This window comes from Diachasma alloeum, unplaced genomic scaffold, assembly GCF_001412515.2.
Source record: "Diachasma alloeum isolate Michigan unplaced genomic scaffold, Dall2.0 Dall_scaffold_00450, whole genome shotgun sequence".
Classification (NCBI taxonomy): Eukaryota; Metazoa; Arthropoda; class Insecta; order Hymenoptera; family Braconidae; genus Diachasma; species Diachasma alloeum.
The window spans coordinates 3,651-24,775 of NW_021680589.1; the positions used below are offsets into that span (position 1 = coordinate 3,651).

Consider the following 21,125-nt stretch of genomic DNA (forward strand, 5'->3'; position numbering starts at 1 on the left):
CACATGCTCTGCACCATGTGCGGGCCGCATACCCTCTGCTAGTGCCCCGACTTGCATAAGAGGGGCTGCCGTTGTGTGTCGACGCCGGTTAGCTCGAAGTCTCCCTGTAGGAAGTGGAGGATGTTCACGCGTCCGTTGATTTTCTGTCTCTGGGGCTTCAGCTTGAGCGGGCTCAATTGCCACATTCCGATGTGGGAGAGCTCGAAGCCTCTCCATAATAACTGGAGGATCTTCCCGCGTTCGTTGATTCTCCGGCTCGGGTATCTCTGGAGCTTCAGCTTCCGCGGGCCTTCTTGCCACATTCCGACGTGGACGCCCTCGTGATCTCCTTGGAGGAACTGCTGCTGGTGCTGCCATCTCACGAACAGCTGGTTCTGCAGCCTGGAGAGGCCCAACTTCAACAGCCCTGCGCTGATTACGTTGGGGTCTTTCTTGAGCACCCATCTCTCCATCATCTGGGTTCTGTTGAGCTTGACCTTGGGGAGCTCTACGTTGTCTTTGTTGCACTTGCGGTTGAGGTGCATTAGGCATCAGCTCACGATCGTTGACTACAATTGTAATGAATAGATTATTGATAGTTTCTATATTTCTTGTTGAAGTAGGCTCCGTTATTTACTTTCATGAATACGCCTCCTCCTTCGATACACCACCTGATTCTCGAGAAACCCACCTGCAACCGTATCAGAATTCAAATGATGGACTATAGAAGTCAAATAAATTAAGTTGAACCACCAATTGGACCACAAATTTATATTTATAAATGATTAAAAAAATTTGATAAGTGACGTTGACTTTCCCTTTCAATTCAAACCATTGCAAGCGAAAGTTAATTAACAAGAGAATAGTTTTCTATTTAGAGCTAAATCACATCAACTACGCTTCAACCGACGGAAATGCAGTTTCATTCACTTAATAACAAGCTAAAAAGAAGTTAGTGGTTGCGAGGCTGAACGCTACCAATCATGTGTCGAACTAAATTTGTTGACAGTGATGTTACTTGAGTACACCAGAATACTCTTCGTTCACAAGTAGGCACTATTGAACATGATCTGAACATAGCAGTGCTGTCGAAATAGAATCTTTCGTCATAATTTCAGAAAATCGCTTTTCCAGTGTATAAGCGTATTATCACAGTGTTAACGTTAGAAAGCAACGCTGAATTACACGCCCTTACAAAGAAAAAAAAGCATATGGCACTCGGTTGGTAACTCAGTGATACAATCTCATGATACATTGACGATACGCGAACGATACAGTGACAGCCCTTGCAACGTAATATACTATTGGCGTTTGGGGAGTTTATGGGGCGAGCTAAGGATGAGTGATATATTTCCACAAGTCAAAGTAACATTCTGCATGTATGAAGAGCCATGTTTTTTCACAATGAGTGTAAAAGTCATGCTCCATTTTCATTTGTATGTCTGAAATGTTATTTTAAAAAGACATGTGTACCAGCTCCAGGAGTTGCGTCCAAATTTTCATTCATGAAATCTTGGTCCTCTGTGGCATTGTTATCGTTTGGTATCTGCTGTCTCTCATTAAACTGGAATACTAGATAGAGAATTCTTTCTTGTAAAAAACGAAACCGAAAAAAGGTTTGAAATGATTACGTTTTCTATATGCAACCAACCTCGTGACAGGTGCATCCTCCTCAAATTGGCGATACAAGTCAAGAAATCAGGCACATCCAGTCTAGAGTAAAAAATTCAAATTGAACCTCAATGAAAAAGGGATATTCATTAAAAATATTATGATAATCTAATGAAAGAATTTCATTACTCGATACTACATTATAGCATATAAAACTATCCATCAGTAAAGAAGCCGACTACAAAATTCGTGGGGCTACATTGATGTCACATCAGGGACGCGCGCTACACAAGTACGACATACTGAAATCAGGCATGTTCAATAGGGTACGAATATAGGTCATACCCGAATTATGGACGCCGTGAGCCGTATATATAAGAACTGACATTGATTCATATATAATAAGTCTAGCCAGGTTGGACAAGGCGTATCTCATGCTCTGATTCACTTGTAATATGGCTAGCCGGCCTTTGGCATGCCCAACCCTTCGCCTAACTATGTCTGCTCAACAAGAAATACGGCTACCTGGACGAAGAGAAGTCGTATAGGTAATGCGTAGGATTAACAATTGACCCAAGCTTGGTCCAGGGGTGGCCCAACCTTGGCCAGTCACGACCCAAGCTAGGCATCCGAGGCTTGACCCAAGAATGGTTGAGCCCCAGAATGATTGAGCCATGCTTGGTACCCAGGACTGGGCCTAGCTATCAGTCTCTAGCCGTGTCTCATAATTATTGATTGGAATTAGTAAAAAGAATGATGAATAATTTTCATAATTTTCATTCACAAAATCATTGATTGGTTAACCTAAGATATCCACTCCAACAGGGTATGGAACCTACGACCTTAACATCACTAATCCAACTCCTTCATCACTGGTCTCACGCCCTAATAACTGGTCTAACGCTGTATTCTTACTACACGGAAAGAATAAAAAATGAAAAATTACTATGTTAACATAGTAATCGAGGACCATACCGCAAAAATTTTGAAATTTGTAAGGGATTCTGGGGAAATCCCTTGTGCCAGCGCTAGATCAGACGCGAATCTCGAAAAAATTGTGTGAGTACGCAGAGAAAAGACCCAGTCGAGTCATTTAGAAAACATGTCGAGTCATTATTATTTTATTTATTTCAAGTTAGGACAATCGCGTTTCCCCGAAGGGACTTTTTAGAGTTAGGATTAATTAAAAGATATCGTTTTCATTCGGTAAATTCTGTTGTTTTGCGTTTTCGCCTTTTCGAATTCAAATAATTCGACAGTAGGAGTTCCGGAAATAACCGCGTTAAAAGCCGAAATATTACCGTGCCGCGCGTGAATTTTCCGGACCTTTGGTGGAATCTTCGCGGAAAAGTATAGGAGCAACTGAGAAGTTGCCGCTCAATTAGAGGATGGTTGGGGAAAAGGATAGGGTTAGGTTGAGTTTTAGGTGGAAGGTCCCGCGATCAATTACGACCGTTGCTCTCACGGGAATCGCCAAAGGTCGTTGCGGTTAAAAGTTATAGTGTTCGAGCCTTAGAAGATTTAGGTAAAAATTAGGGTTCCGTTCGGTTTCTTCCCTTTCCCCGAAATCCCGAGAAAATAACCGCGAAGAGGACTTTACGACTCCTCGAATCAATTATTTCGAGCGATCAACCGTCTCGACATTCCGCTTTGTCATGTTTTGCGTTATTGTTAATTATCCCGAGTTGTTCTGGAGTCATGACACGTTCAAAAATTCGAATATTACGGAGTGAGATCTCCGTTACCGACGCTCCGTGTTGCGCAACTCAGGCGCACGTGGCGCTAAGTCCAAGTCCTACCCCCATGCGTTGAGACGCCATTACAGTCTTACCGGTTCCCTCGTACCACACGTGTGCCACCGAGTTAAAGATTTTTTAGGTTAAATATAACGTATATAAAGTGTACCGAAGTCGTAAAGAGAATAAATTGCCCGGAAGGAGCTTCAGTGAGTTTCGGAGAGTTAATTAGGCGTATTCTTCTCGAATCTCTCCTTGGATTTTGCGCTAGTCGCCTTATCGAATATATCGAATCCCTTGCCTATGGCCAATTAATTAGGTTTTACGTTAAATTTGAAGGTCTCTCGAGACTTTGTCGCGTTAATCCAAAATTTTAAAAGGTTTAATTAAATTCCTTTTTTTTTGCGTTCACCGCCTGTAATGAATTGCATGGAAATGCGATATTTGTGAAATTTTCTTTTGTGCCGGAGGCCAGTTAGGATTTATTTTTTTTTACATTTTCTTGCGTTTACCGCCAGCATTACGGATGAGCCGTGCGGTTCCCGTTCAAGGTTACGCCTCCGTCGCTCTAGCTACCACGTGCTCGATATGCTCTCGAGCCCGCGCATTTATGAGAATTATGCTACGCTCGGATTTTTGGTCGATTATTTCCGTTTACATCGCCTTAGAAACTTCTAGTTTTCGGAAAAATTCCCGAATAAATTACGGTAATCGTCAGAACATAATTTTTGAGATGCGGAATAATAATTTCGTATATCGTTGCTCAATTAGCCAGAATTTATTTATTTTGATTATCCTTTTTTTTGTTATTATAGAGAATTTTGGGTCTCTCTGCGTACATCGCGTATAGAATTAAGTTTTTATTGGGATTATTTCCTTTTATTTAGAATAATTTATTCGATCTCATTCTCATTGATAATTATGATTATTTCTTTTTGCTTTATTTTATTTTTTTTATTTTCTCTTCTTTTTTTCTTTGTACGAATTACGTCGAACAATATAGTTTTCATACATTTCAGCATAAATCGGACTTTCGTTCTTTGTCTTGCTCTATGAGCCCAATGGATTAATTCCACCTGAACCTACCCCTCTCTCCACAACCAACCCCCTGAGCAGCGCGAGCATCCCTTCACCTTTCCCTTGGCCCCTTTTAGAATAAGTTTATGAGGTTATTTCGGATTCCATCGTGACTTTTCCGCTTTGACATATTTTCGGTTTGTTGTTTCCGTCGAGACAAAAAGCAACTGGCGCCCATTCTTCGAGTTCTCCTCAATTTTGAGTTCGCCAAGGGAAAAAGGGTGAGTTAACTGACATTTTTTATTCCCCGTAAAAATTGCCATGTTACAAATTTCATTTATTCTAATCCAATTTTTACGATGCGGAAATCTCATTTTACTATTCAACATAGTAATTTTCAACATACGACATAGTATAAAATGCGTACATGAAAAAATGATATTCAAATCCGTCTTTAATGCTTTTTTCAAAATTCATTTTTACTGTTGAAACGATCAGAAATTACAAAAGCCATTTGAATTTTTACTATGTTACATCGTAATTTTTATTTACGATGTGAAATCCTAATTTATACTCTTGCGCCTCCTACATTTCACTCTGGAAAAGAGCAAAAATTACTATGTTAAATAGTAAAAACTGACGCAGGTTTTTGGATTGTTGATTGTCTCCAATTCCTGGAATGTCCTCTTTCTCTATTAACGTCGGTCACGAGTCACGTTTACGATCACCAGAGTAAAAAATCCTGTTTATGCTCCTAAATTTTACTAGTCACAAATGAAATTTTACACTCGGAGCGACCACTTTCTACTATACCGACTCGCACTTTTTACTATGTTACATAGCAATTTTTGTTATGGACTTTATCATATTCTAACGGCGCCACCCGTATTTTTTCCATGCCTGATGTGATGATTTTTCCTTTTGTCCTCAAAATTACTATGTTAAACTATAAATTTTAATGTTTGGCAAGTATGGTCCTACCTTTCAATTCCAATATTACAAATTACTATGTTCCCATAGTAAAAAATAATTTTATATTCTTTCCGTGTATGATTGACTTAAATTGTCCTCATACGAACCCCATCGAGATCATCCTTCATTTCACACTTTCAAAATGAAATCTCAATTAGTTTCGATCTCAGTAACTTTATTTTTCTAATCGGGATAATGCGGAACTTAAAATTATATAAAAAATTGGAATTCAACATTACCGCCCCAACTCGAACTCAATCTCGTATCTTAGGATTGCTGAATCTGTCATTTGAAGATCTACAGATCTCCAATTCCTGAAACGACCTCCGTGTAACAAGGTTTTGTAATCTGATACAGCTGTGTCAATCACTTTTGAGAGAGCGGCTAAAGAGTACATTAGGAAGAATTAAAAAGCTTGTTTTTATGATTCATGGACTTAGAAATGAAATTTTATGATGCTTCCCTGAAAATTAACATTCAAACACATACGAAATTTTTTTTTTTTTTTCTATCAGCGTAGAAAATTACACAAGCAATCATTTACTAACTCATCATTTTCCACGTCGGTTGATGTACTCCGATACGTTTGGCAGCGTGCAAATGGAAGTTTTCGCAAGTATTATTTGTCCGAATGGGGTTTTTGAATACGGACAGGATGTCTTTCAATGGTACCCAGAATCTTCTCAAATATACGCCGAATTCATGCAAACTCGCTTGTGGTTCTGCATCAATCAGCTGAGTTATATATTGAGCTCCGGCTGGAATGTGGTGTGCGGGTAAATGGGGCAAAGCATATGCTTTTTCCAGTATATGTTCGCAGCCGACAATACCGAGACTTGTCCATCTTTTTGCAATTGCCTATGGAGGGGTAACATATGGTCAAAGCACTTTATTTGGGAAATTTTCATCAATTCTATTAGTATTGAGCTTTTGAATGGTTCTGAATAAATATTTTTCCACAAAATTACTGGGAACAAATGCAAAATAACTACTACTGATGAAAATATTGGAAAGATATGTTTCGATACCATCTTCAATTGGTCCTAAACAGACAGTCTCATTCAGTTAGTATTCGAAAGGACCTATTCTAGTTTAAACTGGAAATTTTGTGCTCCACTTTAAATTTTTGTGAAGGCTAGAGTATGAGAATATTTTTTCACGAAAACCGGACAAATTGAAATATCTCGAGCGCTTTCTGACAATTTTTTTTTTTTTACTGATTGAGGGAATAGACCCGGATCTTGACGAAACGCTAAACTTCATGCGAGCCACGATATCGAGCCGAGCATATGTAGACGTGATGACAGCTTGAGACAGGAGAAGTCAAGATCACGTTCTAAACACTGACAACCAGGAGTAATGTCCAATGTACGAAATGGTCGAACGGTCCCGGCACATCTTGATGGGCCTGTATTCCTTTTCATTTAAAATAGCAGATTTCTCACAATTATTTTTCGATGATTTTCGTAACCCTCTCATGGCCGTTTCATGATTTTCTACAATTATTCCACCGAGTGGACATACGGATGCACACATCGATAAAAATCCCATACAATTAAAAAAAATGAAAATTGTGCAATTTTGAAGCCGAAGTCGAAGTCATGACATAGAAGCTCAATGTTTGATAAAATAGAAAGTATATACGCACTTGTTTGTAATGGAACAAGCAACCACATATTCTTGCTTCAGGGAAAAATCTTTTGAAACTGTTGATCTGTGCCCTCTCGAAGTCGCCTGTTATGGTCGTAACGTTGTCTCTAAGAGACGGAATCATCTCGATTACTCTTTCCCAGATGGCGTTGTACATTGCACCGGTTTGAGATGACGCAAAAACGATGATAGCTGGGAATCCCTAATAAAGTATTCGTTATCGAATAATGTAATTTTGGATCGAAAAATCGTTAGAAATAGAAATACTCCGTAAAAAATATGCAATTTTTTTCGCTTAAAAATTTAGTGATTCTGGATGAAAATTACTGAGCTCCCGGATTACAAGAAAGATATATAATTTTTGATTGAATATTTCAAGGAAAAACGTACCGAGTCCAATTTCCTGAAATGGATTGTATACACTTGTTGCAAAGCAGGAATTGGTGATGTTATCTATTTTCCAGGAAAGAAACAAACTGTAAAAATCAGTTATAACAAGGGAAAGAGATAGTTAATATACAAATATTGATAGCATAATTCGATCGAGGCAGAATGAGACGCCAAAACAAGATAATCCTAACTTAATATTGCAGTTCCAATAATTATTAGTTGATTTTCCCTAAACATTCATCCATTTTCCATTTAAAATGTCAAAAAAAAGTAGACTAAAATGATTTCACTTACAGTAGAGCCCCCCACGGCTAAAACCCTCCCTTGGCTCAAGAATTGACTCCACATGCTAAAGTTCCACTCAACTCCTGTATCCCCACTCGACACGACATCCACAGCATTCACTTAACCCCTCAGCGATCGCGCTGTTTCCCCAGCAGTATTTAGTCGCGCCGTGAGAGAATAACTCAAGCTTTAATTTACACGGGAAATTTGACTACTAGAGGCGCTGCTCCAGCCTCTACCGCACGACTCTCGCAGACTACCGTGAGCATTAACACGGGAAATTCTCTGCCGAGCGGAAGAAAGTAGTTTTTACCCATTCAATTCTAACCTATAGATGAATTTTATCGTCACCGGAGTAAACTAGAAGATTTAGTTGAGGCAATGAAAAAGTTTCAATCCAATATCTCAATTTTTTAACTATGTTTCCTATACCCTGAATATTCCTATACCCTATCTTTCCATTCTTACATTTTTCAATCGTCTTTCCTAGATTTTGATATGGTAGTGCCACGTGACAATTCTGATTAAAAATTAAGCGCCCTTGCTTTCCTTGACTTTTTCAAATAATTCAAATGAAGCGTCCGGCTTTCTGCGCTCTAAAGGATGCGCGGTGGTAGTTGAGTGAGAGGTAGGTAGCCCATGCAGCCATCCCACGTATGCGTCTCACAGTCTCAAGTCAGGAGTTGGGGCCAAGGGAGACCCTGACATTGGCTCGGTTCCGAGCACTTTAGCCGTGGAAAGCTCTACTGTATATGAAAATCCAAAGAGAAATTGGAAAAAGGTTCATAGTCAAATAGTATTCCTTTCTGTTGTGCAATTTGTTTCCCACAGAACATTAGACTCCACTAAGTTTTAGCATCGATAAGCTTTCCTCGCCATAATTTTAGTGATAGTATTATCAAACACACATCAATTAAGGAAGAATCAATTATGAATCCTTACTTTAAAAGTGCCATCAGCATATAACTGTTTGCATTGCGATAAGGGTTGTCGCATATCCTCATGCATCAAAATAACAGCTTGAGAGCCATCGTCACCTACCACCGTACCTTGGTACAAATGCCGCAACGGTGGATATTCATGCAGCATGTCACCAAACTCAGCTAAATTATGTGGCGTTGGTGGGACATTTGCTCGTCGAACTGCTAATATTTTCTGTTTGAAGCCACAGTAAAAGGACAACTCATGCGCAATTGGGCGATACCTTCAGAAAGAATAAGTTTTATTGTAATAGAATGCAACTGAAACAAGCCCGTTAGAACTCGAAATATGTGAAAACCACGAGATAATATTATATTGCGTTACTGAGGCCATTACGCACTTTTCTGACGATTTTGGCTTCATAATGAGTGATTTGAAAAACAAAACAATATTGAAATCGATCCATTGATGTTTGAGATGATAAGGAAAAATAAAATTTGCAAATAATTAGTCTTGAAAACTCATAATTTTCTAGCCCAGACTTACTGATAGGATCTGAAAGAACAGTTTTTCATAATAATCTAGATGATTTGCACTTGCAAATAGATAATCGAAAAATAGTCTAAATGAAGTAAGGCTCCGATTCGAGAGAGAACACTGGATACGCGGTAACACCTGACAAACGCTAAGGTGTGCGCGCACATGCACACACGCTAGTGTCCTTTTAGCGCCATTTTTCGACACATTGAGGAAAAAGTGTTTTTCAGTTCATGGCATTCTATCATTCGCCATTGACTCATGCGTATGAACCTCGTACGAATCAAAGATCACTTTTCGGCACCTGTATCGAAATATGCTATTCGCCAACTTACTCTTCTTTAGCTTTCACGCGATCGAATATCTCTTTCGGATCGTCCCAGCCCAATGCAGCTTGCCGAATTTCTTCATTGAACTTTTCCCGCAGAAGAAGATAATGATCCGGGTCATCCGCATGCGTTCCAGCAATGGTAACCGGCTGATTCTCTAGATTTTCGAGAGAATTCACGTATGCAACGGCCGGGCACAAACTGCCATTTCTGTGGGCGCAGCGGAAAATCGTTCCATGACCCCTGTTGTCATGATAATAAACGTACCCCGCGTAGAAATATCTAGAGGTACCTCGCTGCTTTCCAGCCAAGCACTGCATCTTGTGCTGTATCTTGTATCTTCCTACCGATAAGAGGAAGTAGAAACAACAGAAAATTCATTGACGGAATCAACTGATCAATTTTTTAGTTTAATTTATTACTGATTACTGATAGATTTATTCTAATTAATTAAATAAATTATTTTTTTCCCGGCCTCACGGTGGACATACGCCTTCGAAATTAATCAATCAAGGATTGACGCTAAATGATTCCTCCCGGCCCCCACGGGGGAAATACGCCTTTGAACTTTTCAGGTTACCTTCTTGCCCCTACTTGAAGCGGTGAATTCAAGGAATCCCCTAAATCTTACAAGTTAACAAGTCGCCCGAGCCCATTCGGCAGAAGATTTTTGCCAAAATGTTCATCGCGAAGGTGGTTCGCGAACGCGAAGGCATCAATCTGGATATTTTAATAAAAAAAAAAAATGCGTGTGTCTAGCAGCTAGACACTAGCTTACGCACGACGGAAGTAAAACATCTAGTACTTCTCTTTGCACTTTGGAATTTTGGAATTTTTTAATTTTGGAATTTTTGGATTTTGGAATTTTGGAATTTTTGGATTTGATGGATCAAAAAGAATTTGGAAATAATAAAATTCCATTTAAATTATTTCAGGCAATCAAAGCAGCATTTGCTCCATTACCCAATTGGGGTCCAAAATGCAAGGTAAATCGTAAAATGTGGCTGCAGTTCATCAAAGAAAATTGGTCTAGGTTGTTATTCGCTCGCTCACTTTTCAACTGGGTTGAAGTGGGTGTGACCTATTGCGATCGTCTTCAGAATATGATCAGATCTCAGTTACATGGCGATGCTTTCATTGAAAGAAAAAACAAATTGCACCATTTGTTCAGGAAAAACCGTTTGTCAAAATTTGAGTTACATACATTCACACATTTTTATATTTGAGCTTCAAATTCCAAATTTCATTTCTATTTTCCTATTTCCAATTTTAAGTTCCCAATTTCAGGTAAACAATTTCCAGTTTTCAATTCTCAATTACAAACACAAATTTCGAATTTCGAATTCCGAATTTCTAATTCCTATTTCCTAACTTCAAGTTTTCAATTCTCAACTGTATATTTCCATATTCCAATTTTCAATTGGATATTTCCAATTTTCAATTGCATAATTCCATTTTTCAATTTCCAATTGCAATTCCCATTTCCAAATATCGAATTTCAAATCTTCCATTGCATATTTCCAATTCCCAATTTACAAGTCCAAATCTCCAATTTCAGATTTTTAATCTCAAATTCTCAAATTTCCAACCTCAAGTTCCTAATTTTAAGTAATAAATTTTAAGTTTTCAATTGCCAATTCCAAATTTGAATTTCAAATTTTAAATTGCTTATTTTCGATTCCATATTCCAAATTCCCTAATTCAACGTTCAAATTTAAATTTCTTTCCAATTTCCATTTTCAAATTTCCAATTTATTGTAGGCAATGAATAGTGAACAATATTGTTATGTAAGAATTGCGTCATGGATTTAATATTGTCCAAGTTCATTTTTTTCGGAATTTAATTTGGAAATTTAATGGAAAATCCAATTCGCTAGAGAAATCTATTCGTAATTCATAAATTCAAAAAAAAAAAAATGGTAAAAAATATGCAATAAGATCAGCGGAAAAAAAAACTCGTGATTCAAAGCAGAAAAAACAATAAATTAAATTAATTTCATCGTAACAATTAATTACTAAAATAAAAAAGAGAATACAAAATTTCAAAAAAACATATTATCCCTCTGGACTGGAGCTAGTGGGGGAGGAGAGGGTTTCAAGGGCTCAGTGATTGGGCCCTGGGGGTGGTGGGCTTCAAGTTCTTGTGGTGATGATGACTCCAAAGACTTTTCTAAAAGATCCTGAAGCTTTTGAAGGTCTAAAACTTGATCATCGGATTTTTTCAGTTGAAGTTCTTCAAGAACTGGTGATTCTAGATGTTTTTGTAGATATTCCTGAGTGTCTAGATGAGGAGCTGCTGACTTTTCTAGGTGAACTTCTTCAGGAAGTGAAGTCTCTGATGGCTTTCCTGAAAGATCCTGGGGCTTTTGAAGGTCTAGACATTGATCTTCAGGCTTTTGTAGATAGACTTTTTCAGGAACTGAAGTCTCTGAAGGTTTTTCTGAAAGGTCCTGTGGCTGTTGAAGATCTAGTTGATCTCCAGACTTTTTTATTTGAACTTCTTCGGGAAGTGGAGGCTCGAAAGGTTTTTCTAGAAGTTCCTGAGGCTTGTGAGAGTCTAGATGAACTTCAGACTTTGCTATTTGAACTGCTTCAGAAATTGTTGACCCCAAAGATTTTTTCAGAAGTTCCTGGGGCGCTTGGAGGTCTAGAGGTTGATCTTCAGATTTTTTTAATTCAAATTCTTTAGGAAGTGTTGACTCCAAATGTTTTTCTAGATGTTCAGGCTTTTGAGAGTCTAGATGATGATCTTCAGACTTTTGTAGTTGAACTTCTTCAGCCACTGACGACATCAAAGGTTTTTCTAGAAGCCCCTGATGCGCCTGAGAATCTGAGCGATGATCTCCAGAACTTTCTACTTCAACTTCATCAGGAATCGTCGACTCCAAATCCTTTTTCAAAATCTCCTGAGACTTCTGAAGGTCTAAACATTCATCTCCAGACTTTTCCACTTCAACTTCTTTAGGAAGCATTGACGCCAAAGGCTTTTTCAAAAGTTCCTGAGGCTCCTGAAGATTTAGACTTTCATCTCCAGACCTTTTAACTTCTTCAGGAGCTGTCGACGCCAAATCCTTTTTCAAAAGTTCCTGAGGCTCCTGAAGATTTAGACTTTCATCTCCAGGCTTTTCCACTTCAATTTCCTCCGGAAGTGATGCCTCAGAAGTATTTTCTGCTGGACCCTGGGGTTTTCGAGACTCGTGAAGTTCGTTTTCTTGAAACATTTCAGTCTTCCCTGAAGATTCTCCCTCTGGAGGGAAATCCTCAGCTTCCGGGAGCTCCTGTAGATCTTCAGGCTCTTCAGGAGTCAATGACTCCTTCATCATCATCATCATCGTCGTCATCTTGGTTCAACGTCGCTGCAATTTTCTCGATGTCTTGATTATCAATTTCAATGGGAGTCTCAGGTTTTGAAGAGTCAAACATGTCAGGAGAGTCCAGGGGTCTCAATTCATGTTCAGGTTCTGAATTTTCTTCATCTACTTCAATTCGAGATTCAATTTCTTTCTGAAATTGAGCAATAGCTGATTTTCCCGGAAGTTCTGAAGATTCTGGTTCCTCTTCTCGTTTTGACTCTTCAGGAAGAGTTTCTGAAAGTTCTTGACACTCAGGGGCTTCCCCTGCAACTTCAGGAGTCGATTTAAATTCTTCTGAAACTGATTCTGGAGCTGTTGAAGTCGATTGCAGCTCTGGAGCCACCTCTGGCGTTGATTTTTCCTCTTCAGGGGGTTCAGGGCGAACTTCCTCTGTAGGATTTGCCTATGGGTTCTCAGGGATGGATTTCTCCTGGACCTCAGGGACAGATTCGACTTCTGGAAGAGCCTGCGAGGTAATTGAACTAACTTGAAACTCCTGATTGGCAGATACAACGTCGATGAATTGTTTCAGTTGTAAATCAGCTATTCCCTTGGTCCCATCGGTATTGAAACTTATATTTTTCTCTCTCTGGTATCAACATTTGAATAATTTAATAATGATTGAATGAAAAAATTAATAAAACACGTGAAATTATGAATTTATTAATTGTTTATGGAGCAAGGACTTAATAATCAAACAAAAACTAAAATTTGATAATTTTGATAATCTGATAATTTTGCCTCACTAAATCTCAATCGAGTTTTCCAATTGGTAAAAACATGATTTGATCATGTTTTAGGCTCTGAAGTATTATCCAAGTGCAGCTGAAAATGGTTATGCAGGTGCAATGTACAATCTTTTGAATTTTTGAATTTTTGAAATAATAACGAGAAATAATGGATAAATTGAATTTTTTTATTTAAAACATTATGAAATTGACAGAAATTATAACCAATAAAAGCAAGCAAAAAAAATTTAAATTAATCGCAGCGTTGCTGGGCCTTGAAAATTTCCCCCAGACGCTTATTTAGGAAATGTATCCTTATGGTTGTTGCCAGCAGAATATCTTTCCACTCCAGTATCGGCAAGATTGGGTGTTCTGCCGTGGCGAAAAACTGCATGGCTCGCACAAGGCGTTTGGCCAGCTTTTCTAATTCTGAAAAGTATTTAAAAATAGTTTGATCAGTCGCTGAATCATAGAATAATTCACGCTGATATTTAAAAAGTTTAATTTGACTTACCCTTGACAATTTCATCTCTTTCCTTGTTGCCGTCCATTTCTGCTCCAATTTTCGTGTGAATGACAGTTTCGGTTTTTTTTTCGTTTTTGATCAACCGTCTCTACAAAATAACCGAAACTGTCATAGTAACGAACAATTGAATGTTTTCGAACCAGGCAAAATGGATTTCAAGAAGGAAACAGAGGAAGTTTTCAAGGGTGAATCAAATGAAATTTTTTAAATACTAGGATCATGCCCTTTATCTATTTAACTTCCTTTGCACTTCATTTTGGGGCACAAATTTGGATGACTTTTGTCTCTGGTAAATATTCATCAAATCATTCATTAATTTATGAACATTGCAAAGAATTTTTTTTTTAATTTTTCTCATAAGGATTTTTAATAAGTTTAAACAAAAATTCAAGGGAATTTTGTTATTTACTTTTCAAAGAATGTTTTTAAATTCTCAAATTCAAATGTTAACTTTATGAATTTATTTTCGAAATACAATTGATTTGAATCGAAATAAATTGAAAATTGAAAAAAAGTTTGAAAAAAAGTTTCTGAGATTCAGATTTTTTTTTTTCAATTTTGGTGTTGAAAAAAATAATGAAATTGAAATTTGGGTATTTTTTTTAATCCGTCCAGTTATGACTTTCGAGTTTTTCTCATTTTTACGATAGTTGAACGTCCATCGAAGCTTCCTGACTCGTCACAGAGCAAGAGTATTGGAGAAAATTTTATATTGTTGAGGTATTTTTAATATCTGTTGACTTTTATTTTTTTTTAATTGAAAAAAAGCATGAAATAATGTTGTCGCATGAAAATTAATTTCTATTCATTGCAGGATAATCAATGATCTTGCATCATTTCATTTCAAGTGAGTCTATCAGTATTATCTACTGGATAAAAACGCTTATCTGCTTTTTAGACTCTCGTACCTTGACGAAATGACGCTGGTAATTGTTTAATAAGGTCTTACGGTTTTTTTTTTACAATTTTTAGGTCCTAGAAATTTTTTTTTCATACTTGCTCTGCATCAGAGTGGACGATTATTGATGATTATTTATAGTATTAAAGGAGAGAGACTGATTCGAATAGTCTTCTCTCTCAGTTTCGATGGAACTTAGAGATAGTATCAATTAGTCTTCGATTATTAAATAATAATTATGATTTTTAAACTACTGTATGTTATTTATAATTCGCATTTGTCATTGGTTTATTGTATATAGAATCATCTGTCATTTTTTGTTTATTAGGAAAATTAGGAAAAAAGGAAATTTTTAATGAGAATATTTATATTTTCAACTGAGAAGTTTTTTTTAAATTCATTTTTGTTTTTTTGTTCAAGAACTTTTTTGTAGAAAATTAAATTGTCAAAACAAAAACCAAAAAAAAATGATAAATCGATTTCTGATAAATTGTCACAAAATATTTTTGTAAAAAATTGAATTCTCAAAAGAAAATGTTTCTCAAAAAAATATTGTATAGTGATTATTGTAAATTAGATGAGTTTTGATGTAATTAATTCTATGAAGTACGTTCATTCCACAATTAATTAATTAATTTTTCTTATTTGTAAATATGAGTTTTGGTATTGGAGAAAGTTTTCATCACGTTATTCACACCGAAAGCTTAGACCTCTCTCGTTTGATTAGAGAAGTATCAGATACGTTTTGATGGAAGATAAATGATTCTAAAATAAATGAGGGATAAGGTTCACTTACGTTCGCAATAACATTCACTGATGACACATTTTTTTTTCACTGCTCTCGGTTTTTTTTGTATAAATGTTACACGTATAAACCTATCAGTCTATAGTTTATGATAGAAAAGGTATCTTACAGGATCCAACGGTATGAATGGTGGAAATCATCAATTGAGATCTGCAATAATAAAAAAAAAACTGATCAAGAATTTTTTTTTTACATTTTGTTCATTTCTTCATTTTTTAAACTAAATCTTTTAAAATTTGCTTAATTTTAAATAAGAGTTCTGTCATTTTGTTATGAAAAATTTAACTTCAAATTAAAAATATTTTTAATTACCTCACAGAGTAGTAAAAGGTATTTTAATATCGTAATTGTTAATTTTTCGAGGTAAATTGAAGTGATGGATTTTTAATTTAATAAATAAACATTTAAAAAAATAATTACCTATGATTATTTAATCTAGCAACTGGAGTGCATGGCACCCTGACATCAAGAATAATGACTTCACAAGCATCCATAGCAACAGTTGCAAGATAATTAGGATCTTGTTTATTCCAAGCGAGTCTCAACAGTGGTGTGTGCTGAGGATCTTCATAAATAATAGTGGAATGCTCCAAATGACGAAGATCAAACATTCTGACAGATCCATCAGCACCAACAGATGCAAACATATCTCGTCCACCTCCAGCTCGACTGAACGCAATATCATAAACTTCTTTATCGTGAGCAATTAACTGGGTCTTAACGTGCCCAGTCACCATGTTCACACGTCCCAATACTTGACCAGTCTCCAATCCCCAGATTGTGCAGGTTGTGTCGATGCTAGAAGTGCCAATTAAATTTGGATCCACTTCGTTCCAATCGAAGGAAGTCAGAGGAGCGCAAAAATCAGAATTTTTGTTGTTATTTAAAACGCATTCTAAACGAGTTTCGGGTTCTGCTGCTCGCCACACTCGGAGGTAGTCACCGGATGTTGCGAGGAGGTTTTGCTCTTAGCACTGAACTCCGATGTTTCTTCATCAAGAGAAACAATCTGAACTTTATTGTTGTATTCTTCCACAAAACTTCCAAGAGCGAGCCTGAATCTCTTATCAGGTCTCACAGACCAATTCATACTGTAAAGAGGCCATAGAGCCTCATATTTATAAATTTCCTTGCGGTTTGGTGGAACACTGTGCAGAGCCATGATTCTCACGCTCACAAGGTCTCGTTTGTTTGTTTACAGGTGTTAAATGTCAAACCAGTGAGTAATTTCACGAATTATTTCTCCAATTCGTTATTTTACAATTCTATGCTCTATTTATCACTATTTTCATTGATCACTTGCTGATATTCATTGGTTTATTGCACGAAACGATTGACGAGTGAATTTCAATCGAAGCTAACCTTCAAACTTCGATTGTTGTTTTTACAACTCTGGTATATTTTCCGAGGAGTTTCAATGAACGCGCCCCTCCGTGACTTCAACGGATTTGACTATTGTTGGAGAAATTTGAATTCTGATGTTGCAATGGAGAATAATTGAATAATATTGAATAATAATAATTGAATCCCTATTTTCTAATATATTAAAGGAGAACTAGGGAAATCGCATTCATTGAATTCACATGTATTGTAACTTCTCATGTAAATGTAGCCACGGATGCCCCCGCCATGATTAATATCGAAATGAAAATAATCGATTATGCTCATGAGGTTCGCCATGTTCGATTAGTGACCCATGTCTTTTTTAATATAGGATCAGCGTGAATTGTTTTATGATTCAGCGACTGATGAAATTATTTTGAAATACTTTTCAGAATTAATAATAATAATATAGATTTTGCTCACCAATTTTTTTTAATAAATAAACATTTACCTCCTCCAGAGTAATAGGGCCATAAGTTCTCTCCTCATTCCTCTGTCCAAACTATCCATCACTACCAACACAATTGGTAACAGGTAGCACATGTTTTGGTTGTAAACTGAGTGCATGTTTCACCAGATACATATTATTTATTCTAAGTAATTATTTGGTAATTGGCTTCAGTTGTAGACCAGTTGTCACAATGTCAAACCCCCCCCCCCTCAATGTATGCACAGACAGGTTGATTTTTCGAAATTTATTCCAAGTGATAGGATTGGACCAAAGTGTCGTACAAAATTCTCTAATCGAATCCGAGAATCGATTTAAGATTTATACGATATAAATTTCGAATATCCGAGGTTAAGTGCTGTTTGTTTACGTGTGTTATTTGTTATCAAGATCAAGACACAACGAACGAGTGATAAATAACCGAATTTCTACGATTTTTACGGCCTTAAGAGTCGGCAAGTGTCATTATGTAGTAATTTTTTTAACAATTTTTTTAACAATTCATCGACGTTGTATCTGCCAATCAGGAGTTTCAGGTTAGTTCAATTACCTCGAATTAAAAAAACTAAATAAAAAAACTAAATAAAACTAATTTTAAAAAATTAAAAAACCCCAGGATCCCGCAGAAAATACTTCTGAGGCATCACTTCCTGAGGAAATTGAAGTGGAAAAGCCTGGAGATGAAAGTTTAAATCTTCAGGAGCCTCAGGAACTTTTGAAAAAGCCTTTGGAGTCAATGCTTCCTGAAGAAGTTGGAGTGGAAAAGTCTGGAGATGAATGTTTAGACCTTCAGAAGTCTCAGGAGATTTTGAAAAAGGATTTGGAGTCGACGGTTCCTGATGAAGTTGAAGTAGAAAGTTCTGGAGATCATCGCTCAGATTCTCAGGCGCAACAGGGGCTTCTAGAAAAACCTTTGATGTCGTCAATGGCTGAAGAAGTTCAACTAGAAAAGTCTGAAGATCATCATCTAGACTCTCAAAAGCCTAAACATCTAGAAAAACATTTGGAGTCAACACTTCCTAAAGAATTTGAATTAAAAAAATCCGAAGATCAACCTCTAGATCTCCAAGCGCCCCAGGAACTTCTGAAAAAATCTTTGGGGTCAACAATTTCTGAAGCAGTTCAAATAGCAAAGTCTGAAGTTCATCTAGACTCTCACAAGCCTCAGGAACTTCTACAAAAACCTTTCGAGCCTCCACTTCCCGAAGAAGTTCAAATAAAAAAGTCTGGAGATCAACTAGACCTCCAAAAGCCCCAGGATCTTTCAGGAAAACCATCAGAGACTTTACTTCCTGAAGAAGTTCACCTAAAAAAGTCAGCAGCTCCTCATCTAGACACTCAGGAATATCTACAAAAATCTCTGGAATCACCAGTTCTTGAAGAACTTCAACTGAAAAAATCCGATGATCAAGTTTTAGACCTTCAAAAGCCTCAGGATCTTTTAGAAAAGTCTTTGGAGTCATCATCACAAGAACTTGAAGGCCACCACCCCCACGGCCCAATCACTGAGCCCTTGAAACCCTCTCATCCCCACTAGCTCCAGTCCAGAGGGATAATAAACTCATGTTTTTTTTGAAATTTTGTATTCTGTTTTTTATTTTAGTAATTAATTGTTACGATGAAATTAATTTAATTTATTGTTTTTTCTGCTTTGAATCACGAGTTTTTTTTTCCGCTGATTTTATTGCATATTTTTTACCATTTTTTTTTTAATTTATGAATTACGAATAGATTTCACTAGCGAATTGGATTTTCCATTAAATTTCCAAATTAAATTCCGAAAAAAATGAAAATTCACGTCAAGAACTTGGACAATATTAAATCCATGACGCAATTCTTACATAAAACTAATTTTAAAAAATTAAAAATGTGTAATTACACAGACTTACCCTTTTGGCTGACGTGTAGCAACCGATGTATAGTGGGGCTGGCAGCAGGGATGCAGTGGTCCTTGTGAGTTAGTAAATCTAGAATTTTTAAAACACGAACAAGAATAAATAAATTGAATTGACTAAAGTTATAGAATATGAAAAGAAACATAATAAATTTACTTACCTTTTTCTCTAAACCTGTTTTCCTGTTTTTTCACTAAACCTCGATTTTTTTATGGATATGTCAATTGACGTTAGAGTATCAATGTTAGGAAAACAAAATAATAAAGAGAACAAAACACATGGGATTCGATGTTTGCCGACATTCGATTATTCATGTGCACGATATTTTGTACACAACTCAATTACAAATCTCTTTGTAAAAACATACACATAATCTTTGTGTACGTATCCCGCATATCTGTGTAAATCTAAAATAAATATTTCATGTGCAGGACGAAAATGTGTACAATTTTCGCCATTGCGTGTAGAATATTTTCCCCGAATATGTTTCCTATTTTAAACTTTAATGCATAATGAAATTTTTTTTCTACTCAATTTACAATATGTGCAGAAATGTATGACACTTGTGTACAATTTAAAGGGTCATAATTTCGTCAATGAATTTTATGTGCAGATCAAAAAATGTGATGTGCACATCTAATTCGATTTTGACGTATGTGCACAAAGCTAAAAGTGTACAATGCTTATGTGCATGAATCATACCCTGCCGACAAACGTAAGAATTTCAAAGAAAATTTTTTTTCGGAGCATTCTTTCTCTCTTACATGATGGCGTACTCTTTTGCCATCATATATGAACGAAGAATAATAGTTGACAGACTGATTTCTTCGAAAAAAAACCGATGGATCTCCCCTAAAAACTGAAAAACCCAAAAATTTCGAAAAAAAACAATTTTTTCCGTTGCATTGCTTCGCTCTTCCATTATGGCGTATTTTTTTCATATCATATGAGGACATCCTCTATCATAAAAAAAATATTTCAATCGAATATCGAGTGGCCCTAGAGTGAAAAAAAAAAGAAAACGCGAAAAATTCTCAGAAAACCGGTCTAGGATCTTCTTGACGGGTCTGAAGAATTTTTTGTCTTGAAATACGAGAAAAATCGAAAATTTTGTTTTTTTATTTATCAAAATCGGATGCTTCATTCAGAAGTAATGTTTTTTTCCAAATTTCAAGTTTCGTAATGATTATCTCAGAAACAAAAAGTGGCAGGGCAATGAAATTTTGCATGATCACTGGCTATATGTAGTAGTTCAAAATGCACCTCTCAATGATTTTTCCCAGACAAAAAAACAATCCGGTGTGGCTGAGTTGACATGGAATGTCCCAGATATATCTGAGTATATATTTATGTTTTTTTTTCTTTTGTATCATTGCGACGACGAGTGTCGTTTTATTATCGACTGAGCATGCTGGGAGTTTCTCCGGAATAAATACCTGATTAACTGATATAAAATACAATTCTTGGGAGGGTTGATTCGGGATGCACTAGTAACAGGTAGAGGCTAGGGTTCATTATTAGGCCATCAGAGCACCTAGAGGATCTGGCTCACGAATCGCAACCACTGAGAGATTGGAATCTACCTTTAGAGAAGAACTTAGAGAAGAACTTGACACTTGGAGAACTTCCCAGACTCCGGAGAGGTTTTGAAAACACCTGGAC

At 36.6% G+C, this 21,125-nt stretch overlaps 3 protein-coding genes across 3 annotated transcripts; 1 reads left to right on the top strand and 2 right to left on the bottom strand.

Moving 5' to 3' along the window:
- Window positions 1-11,469: 11,469 nt before the first annotated feature.
- Window positions 11,470-12,768, bottom strand: LOC107042410 (trichohyalin-like). Its single transcript, XM_015263443.1, has one exon. The coding sequence runs from the start codon at window positions 12,766-12,768 to the stop codon at window positions 11,470-11,472; it is 1,299 nt and encodes a 432-aa protein (XP_015118929.1).
- Window positions 12,769-13,734: 966 nt separating this feature from the next.
- LOC107042411 (DDB1- and CUL4-associated factor 7) lies at window positions 13,735-16,899 on the bottom strand. The gene is given in 4 exon segments (XM_029126426.1): window positions 13,735-13,937; window positions 15,729-15,887; window positions 16,158-16,701; window positions 16,704-16,899. Coding segments are annotated over 3 exon segments (804 nt in total). The 3' UTR covers window positions 13,735-13,937; window positions 15,729-15,823.
- A 482-nt stretch (window positions 16,900-17,381) lies between these two features.
- On the top strand, window positions 17,382-19,105 carry LOC107042412 (involucrin). The gene is made up of 2 exons (XM_015263445.1): window positions 17,382-17,408; window positions 18,185-19,105. The coding sequence occupies exons 1-2, from the start codon at window positions 17,382-17,384 to the stop codon at window positions 19,103-19,105; spliced, it is 948 nt and encodes a 315-aa protein (XP_015118931.1).
- Window positions 19,106-21,125: the final 2,020 nt, after the last annotated feature.